General features: G+C 44.5%; 4 protein-coding genes across 6 annotated transcripts in view; 2 read left to right on the forward strand and 2 right to left on the reverse strand.

Moving 5' to 3' along the window:
• The window catches only part of LOC126560583 (uncharacterized), a 499,122-nt gene that overhangs the window by 354,975 nt on the left and 121,752 nt on the right, over positions 1-22,395 (reverse strand). The window lies entirely within an intron of this gene.
• LOC126560542 (glutathione peroxidase-like) lies at positions 91-3,178 on the forward strand. The gene is made up of 3 exons (XM_050216504.1): positions 91-203; positions 928-1,154; positions 2,865-3,178. Exons 1-3 carry the CDS (start codon positions 94-96, stop codon positions 3,176-3,178), a joined length of 651 nt encoding a protein of 216 aa, XP_050072461.1. The 5' UTR covers positions 91-93.
• On the reverse strand, positions 4,086-7,658 carry LOC126567882 (glutamate receptor ionotropic, kainate 2-like). The gene is made up of 7 exons (XM_050224227.1): positions 7,534-7,658; positions 6,242-7,227; positions 5,924-6,168; positions 5,666-5,855; positions 5,496-5,580; positions 4,709-5,416; positions 4,086-4,587 (listed from the first exon to the last, which is right to left on the reverse strand). The coding sequence occupies exons 1-7, from the start codon at positions 7,640-7,642 to the stop codon at positions 4,088-4,090; spliced, it is 2,823 nt and encodes a 940-aa protein (XP_050080184.1). The 5' UTR covers positions 7,643-7,658; the 3' UTR covers positions 4,086-4,087.
• Positions 12,397-22,395, forward strand: part of LOC126568199 (glutamate receptor ionotropic, kainate 2-like) — a 113,890-nt gene continuing 103,891 nt past the window's right edge. For all 3 annotated transcript variants that reach the window (XM_050224659.1, XM_050224651.1, XM_050224644.1), the window contains exon 1: positions 12,397-12,527. In XM_050224659.1, coding sequence (XP_050080616.1) covers positions 12,410-12,527 — 118 coding nt within the window. In that variant the 5' untranslated portion in view covers positions 12,397-12,409. The remainder of the gene's footprint in view (positions 12,528-22,395) is intronic.

Genomic DNA, 22,395 nt, shown 5'->3' on the forward strand with positions numbered 1-22,395 from the left:
TTTTCTTCATCACAGTTTCATTTCGCTCTTCACGCTAGACTTTAACGTGATACTCTGAAGTGAATTCTCTTGAGCGCCGAGCTGCATAAGAGCATGTTTCTGCTGGGACGCCGTCTGATGACAGGGCCACGTGGGGCCGCCGTCGGCGTAGGTCTTCTCGGAACTGCAATGGTTGCCATCAACTTGCTTTCATCAACGACCGGGTAAGTTTACAATTGGAACAGAATCCAAATACAATTTCACCAGGCAAACGTTTCTCGATAACATAAATCATAATGCATTAAATTGCCGTTCAAGGTCTCCCGTACGTGTTGTAAGCGTTGTTTTTCATCTTCTTTTATTGTATGCAGCCTCGACTATTTAAAAAATCCATCAGAACAGCCTGGTCGTACTGCAAACCAGTCTCGACTACAAACGAGCTAAATTACAAAAAAAAAAATCTTCAGGCCCGTCAAGGGAAAGTTAGGAGCAGAATCACATGAAAAACCTATTATTGCCGATAATGAGCAACGCCGGAAAACAAGTTGTCTGAGAACAGAAACAGAAAGCGAAAGAAAATGAATCAGAACTCTCCGCCTTCACGAGCAAAAAAACTGCTTGATTGATTTAGGGTGTTTTCCTATTTTTCTACAAGGTTGGTTGGAAAAGTTTTGCACCCTGCCCTCTCTGTTTCGTTCGTTGATGTGCTAGAAAGTTTGACTTGATTGGGCCTATGGGAGAAAGAAGACAATTCATTTCCGTCCTCGGGTGTTTTGTGCCGACAGGAGATTACATTTGATTTCGTAGAGTATGATTCTGCTTTTTCTGAGATGTAGTTTAGCGCCGAAAGTTATGTAAATGATAGTCTTGATAGAAAGTACTCAAAATCATTTTTAAACGTTAAGATTGAAGTCTAGTAATACATTGAACTTTTGATCGTTGTTGCAGTGTTGCTGCATGCTCCGCCGCTCAACCGCCAGTCGCCGGCGTTGATGGTAAGACCGCTACATCCGTGTACGATTTCACCGCGAACGATATCGACGGTAATCCGGTACAGCTTGGCAAGTATCGTGGTCACGTACTGATCATCGTGAATGTTGCCTCGAAGTGTGGCTACACCGACGGACACTACAAGGAGTTTAATCAGCTGTATCAGGAGTACGCCGAGTCCAAGGGTAAGCACAAGGGATTCATACTATTAGGCGTGTACGAAAAAAAACCCCTAAAAGCATGCAATTCGCATATTTCAATCGATTTAAGAGGATTCGATTCTGATTGCGCCACCGTCATCCACATACGCCACCATAAAACCACAAAAAAACACAACTTCAGCAACTTCACGTTGCACCGGATGTGGTTGAATTCGTGCTGGAATCAACCGTCCAGAAAATCGGGCCATTTTTCACACGGACCTGCTGTATCCCTGAATTTGCCCCGTGGCCCGCTTGGAATCGGATCGTGACTATCACACTATATGTAGGTGTGTAATGTTTTCCCCAGATGAGGGAATTCCTTCTGTAATCCTTCTTCCCCTCACTCTTCAATGGTCTTGGAGCAACAATTAATGGCTTGGCACAAAGTGCAACTCCTGTGTGGCCAACGCTCTGCTGGATTCCTTTGGCGTGTGCATGTGTTGTGGTTGACCGATTTCGGCACTAAAACACGTGATAGTGAGCGTTTGCAAAGTTTTACAAGAATAAACGGCAAAGGGTTTTGAGATTGGGAAAAGCCGGAGAGGTTCTTACGGGAACTGAGTTATAAATTTGATTTTGAAAAACCACCAATGCAATGGTTAGCAGTCATCAATGATAATAGTCAGGCGATGATTTTAGAAAGAGAAGGAATTCTTCGTATGTTTTTAATCTACTTGAAATTTAAGTAAAAAAATAATTGAACTGTATGGCTTACTTTTCAAATTAGCCATCGTCTACAACGCCTAAATGTATGCAAAAATATTCAACCTTAATTTTAGCCATTTTAAAAGTTTATACTTAAATATTGCATACATTTAAGCGTTTAGCACTCCTCACAAATTACATTTGCCTCTCATATTTTTTATTCCAATCCATCCGGGCATTTTCCAATCGGTACAATATATTTAGAGTTTATTTTTATTTTTAAAAAAGTTGTCAACAGCAAAGAAACGCGCAAGTTGTTCTTCAAATCAGTTTTCTGATCCAACAAAACATTATTTTATACCCAGGAGTACCTCATTCACCCATCCCCTGGGGGATTTATTTCCCCGAGTGGTGAGTAAATTTCTCAAGCCGATATTGGCAGCGAGACGAGCAAAATTTTTCGCACGATTTAGCAATTCCGCTGTAGAATATCGTTCGGTCAAACAAGTTAGAATCCAAACACGGAGTAGCGAGCGAAGAATGCAAATCATCAAAGCAGCTGGTGGCAGCTGATTTAATGGCTGTTCGATAAAGGAAGGGAAGTGAAAAATTGTAGCGAGTTGGATTTGCTCATGTCACCTGGTATATTGATCCAATGTTCCGGAACATTACACATAGTCAAATGGAACTATCCACCACACAATGATGCACAAAAAGACAATGAAAAACACTGAAAATAGTTGCTCGTCTACATATCGTGCAAAGTTGCAAGACAAACTCTAACCAACGGCTGTCAAACAGTGAGCGTGTGTGACGTTTTGTAACACGCGACGAGAATCCGCTTGGCAGAAAGTGGTGACTTTTAGCTGCGATTAACTTTCAGCTTTTACCAAACTAAACTTCTCTTTTCAGTGTTAATTACACACGAGTGGGTGTGTGTGTGTGTGTATGTGTGTGTTTCGCGCTAATCGAATCAGAACCGACATCGAGTTCTACCGCTAGAAGCTAGCTATAAAGTTGCTGCTTTTGTCTCTTTACCCCAACCAGGATTGCGCATTTTGGCGTTCCCGTGCAATCAGTTCGGTGGGCAGGAGCCGGGCAGTAATGCGGAAATCAAACAGTTTGCCGAGGGCCGTGGCGTAAAGTTCGACATGATGGCGAAGGTGAACGTGAACGGAGACGATGCTCATCCGCTGTGGCAGTATTTGAAGCAGCGCCAGGGTGGCACGCTGGTCGACGCGATCAAGTGGAACTTTACGAAGTTTATCGTGGACAAGAATGGGCAACCGGTTGGACGTTACGGTCCCACTACCAGCCCGCTAGAGATGCGCGAGGAGCTGGAGAAGTACCTCAATCAGTAAGCGCGTGCAGTGTTTTGCCGTTACCAAAGTCGCGTACCGTTAAGGGGTTAATCATAATCATTTGAACAAAATGTGTGAAATACCGCCTAAAGTTATGCAATTTGCTTCGCGAATTCACTTACGTAGATACATCACCTCGTAGTTGAAATTAAATATTTGCCCAAACGGGTGTTGCGTGTGCGTTATTACTCGAATAAAAGATTCATGCATTTGTATCCAGATAGCAATATAAAAATGGAGGTTTTTTTTATCTGTTGGAAAGAGTTACTGTAGGATAGCATTCTTCAAAATAGATGTCTATTCGGCCAGATCCGAAAATGATGCTGAGATGCTTTGTCGGATGAAGACTTCGAACGAGGTTCCTCGAAACCAACCTTTGGAAAAGAGCTAAGGCTTAAACCCATCACTGAAAAAGTAGCATCATTAATCTTCAATGAAGAGTTCGAGATCAAGAGACGAAGAAGCTGTTTCTGACTGAAAGAAAGGATCGTAAAACTATATCAAACACATTAAAGGATTTATTTAATCAATTTTATTCCCAGAAAGCAACGGAACGAACCTAGTAGGTTCTTTGGATCTACTTCAATAAAAATCGTAAAGCGTCAAAGTGTCTGTCTGTGCAGGATGTATGAGTCGAGTCTTCTCGTCTACACAGCAATATCGTGGATCAAGGTCCCAACTACCTAGAGAGGTCCTCAAATTCTACAAAAAAGTTTTTTTTAAACAGATTTCTTGCTCATAGAATGGTATATTTGCTGATACCATGTAACTGGATATAGTCAATTCTCACTACGGGAGAACGGCTCGTTAGGTTCGGAACGAAATGAACATCACTACAAACTACTAGTTTTTTAGGATGGACTGGATATTTTAATGGTCATTACAACTTGTGTTCCATCTTCAATCACGCTAATTCTTGTCAAACACGAACCCAATCTTGTCGATATTGCTAAGACTAGCCGCCGTGCGCACGTTGTTCACACGTCCAACCGACTCCGATCCACGCCTGGACTCCGATTTCGAGCGCAACGAACTCTTCCCGCTGGCTGTCGATTCGCTGAGCGTATTGTGCACTGGCTTGGACGTGACGGAGATGCTGAGCGCAAACTTGAGCTCTGCCTTAAGGGCATCCCAAGGCGTCACCTTCTCCTCCACTGCCACCTTGCGCACGTTCCACAGGAACTCTAGGATGCCTATGATAAACGCACACAAACAACCAAGCGCTAGGACAACAAACACACCACCCACGTTGCCGATACCGAGCTCGTTCTCTTGTGACGAGTTGGGGATTTCGGTACACTGACCACCACCGCGCATCTCCTTCCACCAGCGTGTCTTGAGCTGGTAGAGTTTACCTTCTTCCTGCATCTTCAGCACCGCACCACTGATTGCTGTACGGTAAGGTGAGTCTAGATGAGAGTAGTAGAGAATTTGAGAAATAGAGAGAGAGAGAGAAGGTAAGATAGAGAAATAAAGTTTTCAGAGTCACAAGATGATCAACATAGACATCTCTTTACATCTCGCACTTACTGACGGGCATCGCAATACCGTATCCCTTCGAGTCGAGCAAGCCGCCAATCTGCGTCAGATCGCAGTACCGCTCGGTAATGTACTCGAGCGACGTTGACTCCATTAGGAAAGCGTACATACGCTTGCCCTTGATCACACGATCACGCCCCTCATCGTTACTCTTGGTAAAGACCGATGGGCGTGCCGATTCCATTGAAGCCCACATACGCTGGTAGGTGGAAAAGTTAGACGTCTGAAAGAAAGCCATCGTACTGCCACCCATAACGACACCGTACTTAATTTTGCTCTGCTTCGCCAAATCTTCGGCCGACTCGATCGTTGCATCCATGCGCTCCATCGTGAGGAAAGCAGCCAGATTGGCGGTGTACGACGACAGCATGATAAGCGCGAAGAACCACCACATACCGGCGACCAGACGTGTTGAGATGGCTTTCGGCAGGATGTCACAACCCTGCCCCATGATCGAGCCCATCGTCAGCCAGAGCGCATTAAACATGTCCCAGATGTTTTCCACCTCATCGTTGTCTTGCTTGCAGGGATGTGGATTTTCCCAATCGGCCGGTGCCATGCGCGACAGTACGAACAGCAGCACCGAAACACCAAGGTAAGCGGTCGCCATATAGATCCAGACGTCCAGGGAGAGTGGAGACAGGAAGGAGAATAGATCCTTTGGCTGCTGGACTGGTTTGGCGTACAATATACTGATGCCTGCACAATAGAACAATCGTCATCAGGTCGCTTGCAGCCAGACAGCAGTGAAGGCCCAAAGAGTGTCCCAAAAACTCACCTAAAGTCATGAAAGGCATCGTAAAGTCTACAGCCGTTCGGCGTTCGTACGTGATTGTCAAGTCGCAAACAGCAAGATCGGCCTTCTGCTCGAGTCAAAAAGCAAAACCAAGGATAGAAATTTGAATCAAATTCTTGATTGTAAAACGCCAATAATCTTATTGTACTTACACGATCTAGCAGATGCTTTACGAGACCATCCCACTTTTTGGTGACCTTGTTGTACGAACCATACTTCCCATCCGGCACCAGCTCCATCCGGTACTGAAAGCCAAGAATCTTCGAAATCCCATCAATAAGCTCCAGTGAGTAGCCCTCGAATCGATTGTTCCCCTCGAGAAATTCGCCATCTTTTTTCTCCCTGCAGTTTATTGGAAGCAATAATGAGAAGATGGCGAATTTGGCGCCAACTAGCGGCGACGGTCTTACTTGAACATAAGAAACGGTGCACCGATGCGGGACGCCACGATGAAGGTTTTATTTTGCAACGATTCAACGATCTGCGAGTAAACCTCACCCTGACTGCGCGTATAGTTCACACCGTGCGTTGGATCCCAGGTGGCAATCTTTTTGAAACCCTCGTCCTTGCTCAGCTCAATAATATCAAGATGGAAGTGAGCTCGCCGTCCGAAATCATCGAATATAATAGGGCCCGTAATGCCGTGCTCGGTTTTCTGTTAAACAGATAATGGATGTGATAACGCTTACCAGGATGGCTTGATCGGGAGAGGGTAGGTGTACACTTACCACCTTCATGTAGTTGATGATCCGCAAACCAAACGGCCATTGACGAAGATTCTTGCTGCCGCACGAAAGTCGCGATGGTGTGATCTCTTCCGTTGCGTCCAGCTCCCGGATCGCTGTGGCATAGATTTTAACCGCATCGTTGTAGAGTGCGGACTCCGTGTGGACGTGCTCCGGCGATACGCGGAACTGTCGTTTCATGCGTGCCTCGCCCTGTTCCCAGTCGTGGACGGCGTTCTTGATGTCGAAGCTTTTCGTGTCCATTAGGCGGAGGGCGGTAATGTTGGAGCGCGAGTACCGCAACTCCTCAAAGTCGATCGTGTGCGCATCGAGCGAGGTAATTATGTAGCTTTGATATTCTTCCAGCATCTTCACCTCTTTAGCTTGCCGCAGCAGCTCCAGTATACGGTCGGGACGTATCTCGAGTATGATGTGTGACTCGCCGGACGATTGGATGTCTTTCAGTAACGGCCTATAGTCGGGATCGTCATCAATCTGACGGACCGTGATGGGTGCATCGCTAGGTCCATGTATCTGCAGGATGTCCTTCAACCGCATCAACCCTTCGTCCGAGTCGTAAATAATGGTGAAGCTCTTCCAGCTGTAGTCGACGATCAGGTCCGCCAGTGCACGCGACAGTACGTCCGCTTCCGGGTAGAGATTGATCGTCATCGCCTGTAGCTCTGGATCAATGCCACCGAGCGGTTCCGGGTTCCAGTGTGTGATGATGTGTGGGATCTCAAGTGTTTTGCAGATTGAACCAACAATACCGGACGTCAGTATGGAGGATGGTCCAAACACAGCGGTCACACCCTCCGCCGCTAGCTCACACACTTTGCGCTCCGTCTTGAAGCTATCCTCCGGCGACACGTAACGTACGATCGGGACGAGCTCGAAATGTTTCTCGTGCATATTAACGCGCTCGATCGCGTAACGGAAAGCAATCTCCGACTCATAGCTGTGGTCCGGTACCTGATGAAAGATGGCGCCTGTTGTACGAAAATGGAACGAAGAAAAAAAATTTAAAAAAACCATGAAAAATTCAAACCGGAATCGTGTCGAATCGGGGCATCTGGCTACAAATAGAACACCATTATAATCGTCTTGAACACTCCCGTGCTGGCCTACTATGCTCACTACAGCTAAGGGTGCGTGCTGAATTTCGTTTTTTTCGGATATATGATTGATTGTATATTTTTGATCGCTGTGTGCCAAAAATGGTTTATTGAGGACGCTTTTCGGACTGTTTCGCGCAATATTAGCACACGCCACCCCATGCTCGCTCACTCACTCACCGACGGGTATTTCACGCTTCCCCTCAACGGATCCACACCCCACGTGCACTAGCAGCAGTATCAGCGGCAGATACTGGCGCACGCACGTGCCAACGCCCCGCTGGAGCATTGTTCAGCTGGAATACACGCCTGATCACGCAAACTGTCCCCCCAATGCTGGTTGATCCTGCTCGTGCACAACGTCTTTGACTCGGGATGGCTCACTGGCAGCAGCAGCCGCTGCTGTTGCTACTAAAACACATGCAAGCCGCCAAGCTTCACTAGCACTAACGCACCGGTACCCTATATTCGTATGGCGCGATGTTCTCACGGTCACATGCAAAAGAAGATATACGGCAGTAGCCACAACAAGACATGCTACACAACACGCGGTCCGATGGTCGACCGATCCATCGGGCAGTCGTGCAACGTCTTACGTCGGTGATGCTCTTTCCCAACGAGTTTTCCGCTTTCTTCCAACGAACCGATCCTTACCGCTTACCTAGTCTCTAGATGCTGTCCCTAATTGGATCGAAAATCACGCAAGACAACGGACAACGAAGCGAACGTGGTCACGAAGATAACAAAAATAGCACCGACAGAAAACCGTTCGATCAAACGGAAGGTACTATGAACGCAAAGAAATGTCACAGTGACACAGAGCAAACAGTTGCTACTACGGGGTTCGTGAACGGAATGGAGTCTTTCGTCTGCACTGTTTAATGGACCGATCGGGAACTCCAAACAGCCGGTCCCGCTTGGCACATCCGCCACGGATGGCGCTGAGCATTAGGTGAGGAGGAGGAGGGGGGTGGGCGGTCGACCGGGGCAGGGTGGTAAGGGGTGTTTTGGGCGGTAAGTCTTCAAACACAAACAAAATTACCATGCGTTTTCGCCGGCATCAAGGGAGGACAGCATGGGTGTTCTTTCTATTTTTAGCCAGGTGCGCCTCAACCGTGGGCGATTTAGAGAAAACAAGGGGCGGCAGCACGTTTGGGAGATAAGATAAAAGGGGTTTGGGCGGGGTAGGCGGGCTGTGGCGCAGTGAAGGAACGGGGGAAGATGTTTATGAAAAGTGAATCGTAAATGGGCCTACGTGCTGGCAAACGGGGGTCAACAGTAAATACGACATAATTGGATGACCTCTATAGAATTTTCAGGGATGGTCAAAGCGTGCCTTTAGAATTCGTTTTTTTTTGTGGAAAATGTAATTTTTAGAAGAATAGATTTAATGCTACACGAATCATCACATTACAAATGATTCCGAAACATTACGTCATTACTTATGCCGAATGTTGGAAAATCTGTTGAAATTCTGCTGTAAAATGGAAAAGAGACTCAATTTATGTGAATGGAATAATTCAGTATTTTTATTTAAAAAATGTATTGGATTACCAAAAACGACCGAATGCCACTTAATCATTTAAATATATTAATGTTTTTTATATGATTTTCCCTCCACCCGTATCATTACAGAATCTGTTTAAAAGGGAAAAACGTGAAATTGTTCTAAATAGCTTTGAGTACCCCTGAACCTTGTGTCGGACACAATTATTCGCAAAGGAAATGCCTTTCAATTATTGTGCTAATCCTTACCCAGCGCTGACGTACACCGGTTTGATTCGACTGTGTTGATGTGGAAAATGCATTCGGAACCCCTCTTCCCCGCTGTTCGTCCATTTGATCCATTAACCGAGTTTAAGAGTTTATTACGGCGAATGACGTTTACGGGCTGCATCAATTTCCTGCCTCGGAATTTCGCAACTGTCGACAGGTGCTGCTGTACGGTGGGACACGATGGGAAGGAAATAGTTTCCGAGGAGGGAGGGTAAGGATGGGTTTAAAGGGGTGGCTGGGGTGGAGAAACTCATTTAACGCGAAAATTGTATTTCTTTGCCGTTCTTGCCCGTGCGAATTTGCGTAAGTAAAGTTGCTTGTGTGTGCGGGGCTACATTGGTTGCTCAAAATATTAAATAAATTCATGACGATAGCACAATTAATGGAACTCGTTTTTTTTTTTTGGCCCGGTTACAGGGCTACGGGACGAAACTCCCGAAAGTGTCCGCAAACTCTAGGGGTTGTGCAGAAGGGTCTTCTTTTATGTTTCATGAAATTCGATAATATTCAATATGATATGCTCAGTCCCTGGAAACTGATGTAGTGATTAAAGAAAAATTAACTGTCAGTCCTCTGGTAAAATTATTAAATAAACGCTGTGCAAAGGAAACGATTTCGAATGATACGCCAACAAAATGGCGATTCCTTTACTCGTTTTAAAGTTCTGATAACGAAGGCTTACTGCATCAGTTAGCAAATTAAAATTTTGAAGCAGCGAACGTAAGTGGACGCATTACCAATCAGCTGCCAGAAAGCTTTCATCAAAGCTTTTGATAACAGTAAAAGACACAACGCTTTTTAGTACTTTCTTACACAAAATGGAGGCATGGAATGTCCTTTTCGATATGAAAGCTTTTGTTTATCAAAGAGCTTTCCGTCTGTTCGAGTAGCAGCATGCTTAGAGCTTGCAATAAAAACAAACTCTTACACTCTTCCCGACAAAAAAAGTTCGCTGCACCCCCATTAGGAACGAACCATTACAGAATCATTACTTTCATCCATCATACCCGGACGCTGTGTGCGTTCAAATCGTACCCGTAGCACTGCACTCGAGACGAGGTGATGTTTATGGTATGGAAATAATTAATGACTGCATACATCGTGAGACGTACAGCAGATGGGTAAGTTTACACAAACAATTGGCTCGAGCAGTAAGAAAGATTGATGGTTTGAGCACTTCGGTAACTATTTTTTGCTTGAAGCAAGTGCATTAGAGAAGCGAGCAATCATGCTACACGAAACAAAAGGGAAGAAGATAGTTCGAAAAGAATATTTAAAAATGTTTTCATTATGTTGAAAACACATTCTTCATAGTTATCGCCTCACAGAGTGATTCAATTTTGTTGACAGTTAAAAGAAATATTTCAATTTGAATTTCTTCACTGCTACCAACAAATTCGCTAACCTCAGCCCACCAAAGCTCGCTTTAACAGCTTTTGTGCGCCCGTGAGTGCCCCGAACAGCACCTGATAAGCGGGTGAGTGTTGCTCTCTGTCGCTATGATTCGTTCCATCACTCATACAGCCGTGCGTGCCCGCAGCATCCGCGCGAAGTGCTGCGTTACTATACACTTAATCCACGCTTATCAGTTTCGGGATGAGTGCCCCGAGTTGTGCAGGCACACTCCGAAGTCATTGCGCATGTGAAGTAACCAGAGTATGAAAGCTCATCAAGAACTCTCGAAAGCTCCTTAAGCCGGCAGACTGTCACGAACCGCTGCCACTCAGCCGGTCACTCACACAGCATCCGAGTATGCGAGAAGATGACCGAGTCCGGTTGCAGCGCTGGGCCAGTACCGTGGCATCCTTTGCAGCCATCGGTTAGGCTAGGTCGGTAAGACACGATAGCGTCGGTCGAACACTCACGCATCTCTCGCAGTTTTGGGGTAAAAGAGCTCCGTTTAAAAACTGTTCACAACGAGCGACCAACAGTCAGTTAGCAGTTAGTTGCCCGCAGCTTCCGTTCGGTTTTCGGATTCCGGAATTCGCGTGCGCGCGCCCCCGTATGTGTGTGTGTGTGTGTTCTCTGTGCTTCAGTTCCTCCCGCCCTTCCCACCCGGTAGGGCTGTTGCTTTTCGCGCGTGTGTTGGTGTGTGTGTGACTGAGTGGAAGAAGAAGGACTAAAGAGATAGGACGCAGTCTATACGGAAGTGGTACCGCTTCCGGTGCTGTCGTGCGGTGTGCATCCGTTGTGCGTGACGTACGTGGACGCTAGAGGACCTCACATCCTTCCCAACGAAAGCCCACCCTTCAGGACTCTCCACACGCTCGCTGTCTCTCCCCCGTGTGAAGGATATTTGACAGTTGGAATCACCTTCGTATCTGTATATGTGTGTCTGGGTGCGCTTGGGCTCGTTACGTGCTTAGTGACGTTAGGACGAACGAGCTCAACTGTTTGTTGACTAGACGCAAGCATCAATAGTAAAGCGAGAGAAGAAAGATTTTCAGTTACCATCAATCTCACACACTGCAACAATCAACCATATCCCTTGGGGTAGATTCTTAACAACAACATCAGGAAAACAACAACAAAAAAAAGCCCTGGACATGATTGTCGTAGTTGATGGGAGAGTATCTTCATAGCTCGAGAGCATGTTCCACGTTGGTCCTTCGAATCTAATTGACGTTTCGTAGTGTATGTATGTGTTTGTGTGAGTGTGTTTTTTGTGCGTGTATGTGATATAAATTGACAGTAACAGCGCAACGTTTTGTTGTCTTTCTAATTCAGTTCACTAACCTTCCAGCATACCAAGTCCTGTAGACAATCTTCAACAAGGGCTCGTTGCTGTTATGATGTAAACATTCTTTTCTGTTAAGTTGAAAGCTTTACTTAATTTTATGTGAATAAAAAAAGCGTCCTGAAAAATCAAAACATCAGCACACTAATACCAGAACACGTCCATCAACCACGTTTAGAAGCAGCAGCAAGAGCAGCATAACAGCATCATTCAACCGAACCATCTACCGTGAGCTCGTGAGCCACTGGCGTAGTGAATAAATAACGTAAAGCGTGCTCTTCCACTCCTCTCCCTCCAGCGCTCATCACCAGCCCACACACACACACACACACACACATGCAAAGTGTGTAGCGTGTAGTGGTAAGCGCTCGGAAACGGTAGAACCGGAAAAGCGCGCAGGAAGCACCGACGCAGTGAGCTGCCGCAGTGAGACGGACGGACACTCGTCCTTTCGCGAACAAACTCCAGTGAGCCAGCAGCTCTCGGTGAGTGACCGACCGAGTGTGCGAGCGCCAGTCGGCGGACGAAAACGTACCCACAGCGATGGCGGTGGGTCAATTGGCTCACCGGCAGTGGTGGCACTACTATTGCTGTTGGGTTGCCCTGCTAGCAGTGGTCGGTCCCGTGCCAAGTCGCGCATTACCGGACGCCATCCGTATCGGTGAGTACAGAAACGAACATTCCGTACTAAATTGGAACGCTCGGCTAAGGGAGTAGGAACATAATAACGATACGGAGTTGTTGTTTGAATGGTCGGAAGGCATAAGATACTTACGAAATTTGGATAGAGTTTTGCAGTGAAGAATTAATGTTGGAACATCAGGGATTGGTAGAACTTCGTTACCTTGCTGAGCAACAAAAAAACTTTAGGTATACCGACAGGATTCATCATTAGCTTCTACCTTTCCCGGCAAACGAAGTGTGTAGGAAAGCGCGAAAGCAAATATGGCGTCCTTGTAGCTACTGTTGATCGTAGTCTTCGTAGTTCCAGTTTAGTCTGGATGACATTAAGTACTTCATACAAATACCAAAAGGAGGTGTATGATGAGTTCGATTCAAAAATTGGTAAACTCACACGAGAGCATGCTAACTACAGACATACTATTTTGACAGATTGATCACCAAACATGTCACAACGTTTTTGGAAGAATTGTCTTCTGCGTTCTTGGGTGCTAAATCCTGCCATTTCTGACCAGACTCCAGGCCAGACTCAGGACGGTTCCTGACATGTCCTGACCTTCCCTAGAATAAAAGCGCTAACCCTCCCAAAGAAATTCGGTTAGAATTATTATTTTAGGGTTTGGTTAAAGCACCTCTTATGATGTAGAATTACTTCGGCAAAAAAATTTTTTTAAAAACAGTTTTGATTAACTTACTCACTTCTCAGTAATTTGACTCATTTTGAAGCGCTAATGGACTCGAAAGATTCTTCGAAGAATTGTTCACAATTATTGGTGTTTGTCGAGAATTCCAACAGTCAATACAACCAAGAGTTGAGTTGTCGTTACATCCAGTAAACCGACACTAAAAAGAACCACCCAAAGCTAATACTTGCAATACTACTTCCCAAGATTCTGGACTAAGAAGGCTTCGATAGTTTTAATTGCAGACGTTACCAGCATTACGGTGAAGCTAGTCGTGCACAGACTGCCAGAATATGCATACTCTAATCAGTCGCATGCTTGTGCCGGGTTGTTTTCATCCCTCGCCCATCATCTAGAACCGGTTGTCAATTTATCAAAGTTCGAAAAGGTTATATTTGATTACTCTATTTGTTTGTATGTTGAAGTCGTTTGACGATGTGCCGCTTATCGGTGAATGTTGTTTGTTTTGTGTGTTCTTTATTTGTTGAGTTTTTGCGTATGGTGTTCTGAAGTTAATTACGTCTTCCCCAAGGATAACCTTTGCCTCACCTCTGCTGACGTATCGTACAGATTGAATTATTACAGAATGGTGCGATAGTTGTATTTCAGGGCTCTTTATCTCCTCCTCTTTCTATTCTCTCCATCTCTTTCTCTGACTCTCTCGCTCTTTCGTTCTTCAGCTATTCATCTTGTTCAGTGTCGCTGATAGGGTAATCAATTATCCTTATTGCATTTCTTTAGGCGTATCTGATCAAAACAAACTAGTAAGCATAGTGCATTCTGCATGAGTATGCACCTCAAAAATATGCACCCGAAGGAAAATTCTAAAAAAAAACAAGATAAATTTTCCCAGAAATTTTCCCTCCAAACGGCCGCTTGTTACTCGCCGTCAAGCTTTGGGCGCAATATTTGGAAATCAAATTTATCAGGTTTTCTCGAGACAATAGTCAACTTAAAGACTTCGATCAGATCTCACTTGAAAATGTCCCCTCCAAAAATGTGTCAACTGCCTGAAACAAAAGCGCCCTACTTCTCAGCCTTCTTATTTATTTCGGCTGGTCCTGGCTGACAGGTGAGTTTTGCACGGGAAACCGGAAGCTATAACAACTCAATTCGCTAGCGCTTCTTGCAAAATGGCAAATCGCTTGCACTAAAGCGGCTTCCCTTCCCCATTCCAAACTTTTATACCACCACATACCCTGCTAAACACTCGATGGTGACACACCTGTCCGCTGCTGCTGCTGTAAACGCTGCTCCGGTGGGAATAGGGACTGGGAAGTCCGTACGTGACTGCGGTAAGACTGCGCCTGGTATAAGGGACCGAATGAAGAACAACAAGACGACGACGCAGAAAAAGGGAAGGGAAAACTGAGAAGAAAAATAAAACCACAGCATGTGCGCCTACGGGCACATCTCTGTCGATCCTGGGGATCTTACTTAGCGTAGGTACCTGAGGTGGACGTGAAGCGTTGGGATGGAATTATAATTTATCTTCCAATAACATTACTGCCCTTCACTTCACCTCCCCCTCCCTTCCCATCAACCCCCCCCCCCCCCCCCCATCCATCTTCTCAACCGAGTGGAGAGGTTAGGTGAACTCTGGATGCTTACTGCTGGTACCGGCAATGTCATGATTTCCCATGTCCTTTCGGCTGTGATGTGATGTGCCGGATGCCCTGATTCTTTGCGGTCCCCGATGATTGTCTTTCGCTGACGGGGCAGAAATTCTATTCTCCTCGTGTGTGTGTGTATGTATGTCTTTCTCTCTCTCTCTCTCTCTCTCTCTCTCTCTCTCCATATATATCTTGGTGCAGCAGATGAAAACACCGGGGAAAAATGGCATCACCTTTGGCAAACCGCAAGAAAGAAAGATGATATACAGTTTCGGAACCCGAAAGCAAACGCTGGCCTCGATGGACTTCGAACCACGCTCGGTGAAGCGCCATTGTGTATCGGTGTGTGATTTCACGATTAGAAGTCAAACCAGCTTCACCAAGGCTGTTTTCTTCCGTTGGTTAGTTGACGGAAAAAAATATTATCCTTCCTAAGCACCGGGCAGTGAGGTTGGGCAAAGCTGTTGTGTTACCCTGCTCATTCTAGACGGGGGTTGCATGTTCTTAGCATGCCAATGCAGCTGCCCATGTACTGTACGGTAGTGTACGTGACCTTCTGTTTTTAGTTTTGCCTTGGTTAGTTTTTTTGTTGTTATTATTACTTCACAAAAAGGAACCATCGAAGCGACAAAATGGTGATTGGAGAAGAATTTTGCATTGTGCATTTTCTTTGTGTTGGGCATGGACTGGACTTTGGAGACGTTCCGGGCACGGCGCGAGCTCTGTGTAATAAGAGAGATGTTTATGATTAATTTTTTATTGGTGAGGGTTTGCTTTATGTTTGAAGGATTTTCGATTCTGTTACAATCAGAACCAGGCAAAGTAGGTACACGATGCTCGGAATGTAAACTAACTGCTCGAATAATTGTCTATCCATATTACTATTATTGGGGCAGTACTGTTGTTGGATTTTCAATTAAGTGAGCTAGAGAAGATTTAATCAATTAATGTATTTTGTTTAAATACATTTTTGACAACACTACGAGCTAGCAGTATAAACTGACGCAACACGACAGATTAGGAACAACATAGGAAATGAAACGCATGAATTACAAATGAACTCCCACGAGTCCTCTAGCATTTCAGACACGTTTATCACAACTATTCGCTACGCCTTCAATACAGCGCCCTACCACACTAGAATTCCTGCACCTGTAGTGAGGCGACAGCAGCACATGACAGAACCGGGGTTCAAACACTATTCGGATCATTCCCTCGTAGTAAGGACTGACGATCCTTATCCTATCCTAACCAATAGTTCATATCCGGCGTGACCTAGTTGGTAGTTAACCCCAGAAGCGTCTATTGTCTACTGAGCAGCCTCAAAATGGATCTTTTACGACAAGCTATTTTGTTCACAACAACCATAAATTAGAGTATACATTCCAACCACTCAACTCCTACTAGAAAATAAAGACAGTGTGCTGATGAGCAAGTTTTCGCTTTCAACTGACTTCCGACTGAATTCAGTAGCGATCCATACAATGTTTTTTTCTACGACTCTGCAGTACCTGTCATTTAATTCTGGATATTTCGATAACTTATGTTGGATAAGCACAAATACCCTTAAAAGTGTTATTAAGGAAATTTTATCGATAGGGATGTTCATAATATTCAAGGTAGTTATTTGATTTGCGAATATGTCACAGTGGTTCTTAAGGAGCTTACAGAACATCTGTCACATTCCAATCAATCAACAAAATCATCAAAAAGTCGCTATTGCTTATTGCATTCAGCATCTTTAGACGACTCCAATATGCCCTGGATGACCGCTGTCTGATGATTAGTTAAGATTTTTTGCTAAAATTATGAATTTTGTGTCTTACGTCCCTAAATTAGACGACCTCGGTATTTTTTTGCTCCTACACCGCCATACAACTTTAAGGGTTGGGTGACTTTTGCTATTTAGGTTAGGTTCTATATGCACATTTTATATATAAATTTATAGCGATAAAACCATTTGATATTTACCATAAGATAGACAGAGTTCAGCGGTAGATTAAGCCTTTAGGATTTTGCCTGTAAAAATTGATGGGTGAGGAATTTAAAAGATTCAATATTATGTTAACTATAACAAAGGTCAGCTTAAGCTATCTCGACTTTTGAACGATTATAGAAAACATTACATTTGACGAGAAGATTATTCTTCTGCTACAGCCAAGCTGAACTCTTGTAGATCTTCATCGCGGGTGCCTTATACGCAACTAACTAACGCAACTAACGAGGCTATACGTGCATCATATATGAGGCTCGTACTCGTTTTATAACTGCTCTGGTGGGGAAATAGGAGTGGAAGGAGGGAAGGTTGATCATTCTAAGACTAAAGGGGTTCTTCCACATTAGGCAGTGTTGTATAATGTGCTGATGGTGCTTGTGAAGAAAGTCTCTGTGTCGTTGAGCAAGTAATAGCTGCCCACTGACTCCTATCTAACCGCAGTGATCATCACTATTCGTAAGGACAATCCTCTATTGGGAAGCTCAAAAAATGTCCTTGCAATCTGCTCGAATTTAGTTCCAAAAAAGCTCGGTTATCAAGCTGAATATGGGCTTAAAGTATTTTTATCAACATTTCTTTATTCATATAGGACGGTCAGGCCGTATTGCTTACAATTAACTAATAAGTATAACACTTTTTATCTTGAAACTTGCTCAAATGAATCTGTTATTTTTAAAAATATTTCTTTATATTTTTAAGAAAGCTTTCACAGCTTCGATACAAGATGATCCATAGGCTGATGTATCAAACAAAACAAAATAAAAGCTCGTGGTTCAGCCGTAGCAATGCCAACCTCCTAATCGGTTTGTCAAGGAATAGAAAAACTAACCAATTTCTTTTCCTTTCGAATGCTCCGCTGAAGCAGCCTACCACTGCTTACCCCATAACGTTTTCTTTTCACAAGCATCAGCTAGTGATAAATGGCTTTACGATATTACTGCCACGTAAGCAACGTACAGTACAGCTTATCCTCCGGGTTGGTAGTTTTTTGTCAGCTCTTCTAGCAAGCTACCTCTTTTGTAGATTTTTTGTTTCTTTCATACTTCTATCTCTCTCTCTATCTTTGCTATCTTTGGTGTATTTGGTTGCATTTTCTGACGTAAAATGTTCGCATCATGAATCATCCCGGATGTTGCGAGTGTTTGGTTTTCTTCACAATCTCCACAAGTTGTGGTTTGCTAGTGGCTAGGCCTAGCTGCGTCTTTCGAAAAGATATATTGGAGATCATGAGGAAACGAAAACTTGCAAAGAAAAACAAAGTACAAAGCGACGGCAACACGGAAGAAATCCATCAAAACGTGTAACTAAAAACGTAAAGATTGTGACATTCTTTTGAACACGGTTTTGGACCTTTTTTTTCTCTCTACGCTTATACACAATGTTTATCTCAGTAAGAAAAATGTGTTGTTGTCGCTCTCGCCGCTTCTGACCGCACATGTACCGGCAGAGGCGTATTCAGCTTTCCAGAGACCCTAACCACAGAGGAAATTAGGGCTATTTCATCTGATTCAATCGATGTTCGGAAAGTGTACGATTTTTGCTACCCATTTGAAGGCATGTAATTGGATTCTTAGCTAACTTTCTTACTTATTGTAACTTGTTAGTTTATTGACGACAAAAATTGCATGTTGACTGTAAAAACTGCTTGGCCAGTAGTCTATTTTTAGAATTTATCAGGCGCTACAATCGCTTTGTGGTCTTCGGCCTGCCGCAGCAGAATCCGGAACCGCTCATGCCATTTCGTTATCCCGGCCTTGATGGCGGATGCTTCCACGCCATCCTCCTACCTCAATCTGGGCCTAACACGCCTCCTCTGTCCGTGTGGACGACCTAAAAGGACTTTCTGAGCTGGGTCGTCCGGTGTCATGCGTAATAACATGGTCAGCCCATCGGAGCCTGGCGATCCTTATTCGCTGCACGACGGTGAGGTCGTCATATGTTACAGTTCGTACAGCTTGTCGTTGTAGTTGCTCCTCTAACAATCCTTCTGAGCATCTTCCTCTCGAACGCGGCTAAGAGAGCTTCGTCTGTTTTGGACAGGATCCATGTATCAGAAGCGTATGTGAGTACCGAGACTATAAAGGTACGATGCAGTCCCAGCATCGACCGTCGCGACAGGTTTTTTGAGGTGAGTTGTTTCCTCAGGCTGTAGGTGAAGTCATCAGGCTGTTTTGACCCAAGATAGGTGAAGTTTTGGACGACTTCAAATTTGCGGTCACCTATCCGTACATCACCCTTACGTAGTTCCGGATTTCTTAGTAGGGCTGCTGATGGTGATCTTTTTGGTCTTTGCTTCGTTAATCTGCAACCAGAGGTTTTCTGCCGCCTGCTCGATCGTTTGGTAGGCCTCTGCTTCCTGGGAGAGCCGCAGACCAATGATGTCTATATCATCAGCGTATGCCAGGATCTAGGTCTCTTCACCTTCGAGTTACGGATGGCCCTCTCTAGCGCCAAATTGAATAGGAGACAGGTGAGCCCTGACGCAGGCCTTTGGAAGCAAAGGACCCTGAGAGGTTTCCATCCATTAGTAGTCACAGACAAAAAAATTAAAATTATTCAAAAATATGAATTTTTGAGTTTTAGATTTGCTACCTCTTTGCCTGGTATGTTCTCCTGTTACCCGTGATCAAATTTTACTGAATCGAAATTAGCCTCATTTTGAGCCAACTTTCTACTGGGAGTGACTGGTGGTAGCAGAAGAACATCCGTTTGAGGAGGCAACTGGTATCGTGCTTCAAATTCTCAAATTCAAATTTTAATTTTATTTTTGTATTTTAAAATTTTCTAAAGCGTCTACCAGCTTAGCAAAATTTGATAGCTTTTGGCAAAACGCTACCTCTTCACTGATGTATTCTCCTGTTATTTGAAAACAAATTTTGGTGCAAAATTTGCTTTTCAACAACGAAGGGAGAAAATAATTTCGATGACAAATGAAATGAAATGAAAATTTGGTTAATCACTTGATTTGCTCATTATAACTTTTTTTATGTTTTGACTTGTAAGACTTTATTGTTATTTTTAATTTAGTTTATATGCTATGACTCCTTTGTCTTGCGCCTTTCTGATGCTGATTTTTACATATATTGAAAGCCATTTCTTCCTTGTATTTTGCCTTATCCTGGGTATGCTCGGTTGCAGGTATGCTGTCGGTGTTGTTGCGAGGAGTTTTGTGTGATGAATATTATGCCTGGTTCGGTTCTATTGCTGTGGCCGGTATTGGTGTTAACGTATTGCAATGAGGAACAGAACATTGCCATTGGGTGATGCTATAGACAAATTGAACCCCTGTAGATCATCATCGTGCGACCGGGGTCTTTATACGAGGCAACTAACGATGCCTTAGGAGGGTTGAAAATGAGGCTTGTACTCGTTTTATAACGGTTCTGGCGAGGTGAGAGGGGAGTTAATCATTTTAAGACTAAAGAGATTCTCTGGCCGGCAAAGCTCTCCTGCCCAGCGAGGATTCTGACAGCCGCCAACTCTGCCTACAGGCTAATCCACTACTGTGTACCGGCACGCACCGCATCTTTCCCAAACTAAAGAAGGGGTGGAAATCGAAAGCTCAACAAGATTCTGCCAAGAGTAAAGTCGTTGGATGCGTGTCCTTGGACAATCATGATCGCTGTGTTGATTGATTGACTTGACGAATCTTCTTCCGTCGCAGGAATGAGCATGCTCATTGTTAAAAAAAAAAACAACATTGTGCAACTGGAAGTCGATGATAGATTCGCTGTTTTGCGTGCTCGCTAAAAACCTTCTTCTTTTGCGCCACTTGACGCGAAAATCCCGCGAATGATGGATGCATTTTCCGATGGGTTTCGTGCGTTGGAGATGGATGATGATGCTCTTAAAGCACAATTTTCAATCAAAAGAAATGCGATTGAAAAATGAATGGCCACGGTGGATGAGGAGGAGGAAGGTTTCGGAAAGAGTGGGAGAGTTGTTTCAAGGGGCGGTAGAAGGATAGCACTTTCGATTTTCGTCCTGCAAAAATGCCGAAGCTAGACGATGAGCGCTAGTGAAAGTTTTGCACAAGTAAGGGTTGAGAAAGTGTATGAAGGGATGAATTTCTCTGATTGAATTACTACAAATCGTTCCATTCCTCGTTGTTTTGTTGGTTTGCAATGAAAGAATAAAGGGACGGCCGAGCTTCCCACCTTAAGGACCCAAAATGGACGCTTGGTTGAGGATCGCTTCGGGACAAATTGGCTGGGGAGGGGATGGTGTACTACAAAAAAAGAAGGTTGACTAAGGACACAAACTCACCCTTTTATGTTTCGCCGAAAGGCTTTCAGCAGCATGTTTGGTTCAACGTTTACAGTAACTGTCAAAATAATTGAAGCGTTTGTGACATATGGTGAAAGTCTCTTGTCCACGAATTAAATCGTGTAGTGAAGATTATAGAGTGGTTTTTATTGATGGAAACCATTTTTGAAATATTTCCTCTTGTACGAATAGCTTTAATATTAGCAATATGGCCAGGCCGTACTAACAGAACTTATAATTTGCTTTAAATTCGTTTGTAGTCTTACATTTGAACGTTTCAATCTGCACTATGGGTTGTTTAGAGTAGAAGTTGATATAATCATATACATGGCGTTCGGAATAATTTTGACAGTCACCTACGGAGAAAGAAAAAAAAATTATAGCAAAATTAATCATCGGGGATTTTTTTTGTTTTAGAAATAGTAGCTTACCATGTATTTTATTCATTTTATTCAAAATATCCGCCCTCGGCTTCTATTACGGCCTCCACCCGTCTCCGGAACCGGGAACAAGCCCTGGCGACAGTTTCGCGGGGTAGGGCCGCGAAAACGGAGCTGAGTTCCGCCTTGGTGTTGCTGGAGGTTCTGTTGGTATCCCGTTCCACCGCGCCCCACACGAAATAATCCATTGGATTAAGATCCGGGGAGCTGGGAGGCCACACATTCGGCGCGGTGAAGTCGTTGAAATTAGTCGCCAACCACTTCATCGTTTTGGAGGCTGTATGGCACGGAGCGGAATCCTGCTGGAACACGTACGGTCTGCCGTTGGCCACTCTCGTGATCCAAGGCGTTACGACGGTGTCCAGCATAGAAATGTACCCGTCCGCGTTCAGCCTCAGCCCCTGCTCGAAAAAGTGGGGCGGCATCACGTCCCCTTCCGATGACACGCAGGGAAACACCATCACCGTCTGGGGGAACTTGGTTTGCGGCACCCGTGGCACGTCCACCGGGCAGTAAGCCAGCCACCGGTTGTTCTGGGTGTTAACCGTGTCAGCGGTTATCGCGTCCGGCGCGGATCATCATGATGCATGTGATCCGCTTCCACAATGTACTCTTTTTTGGCATTTTTTAATCACGGGATGTTTTCGCTGCTAGACAATACGGCACTTTACCGTCATAATCAATTGTAAATAAATGTTTTCGCTGCTTGTTTCGTACACTTTTAGCTGTCGAATGACGTATTGCTTGATTTCCTATGCCAACTCCATCACGAGTTATACAAAAATAACAAACAAAAATGTAAACAAAAATGTAACTGTCAAAAATATCCCGAACGCCCTTTTTCAATCCG

Source organism: Anopheles maculipalpis, chromosome X (assembly GCF_943734695.1).
Source record: "Anopheles maculipalpis chromosome X, idAnoMacuDA_375_x, whole genome shotgun sequence".
NCBI lineage: Eukaryota > Metazoa > Arthropoda > Insecta > Diptera > Culicidae > Anopheles > Anopheles maculipalpis.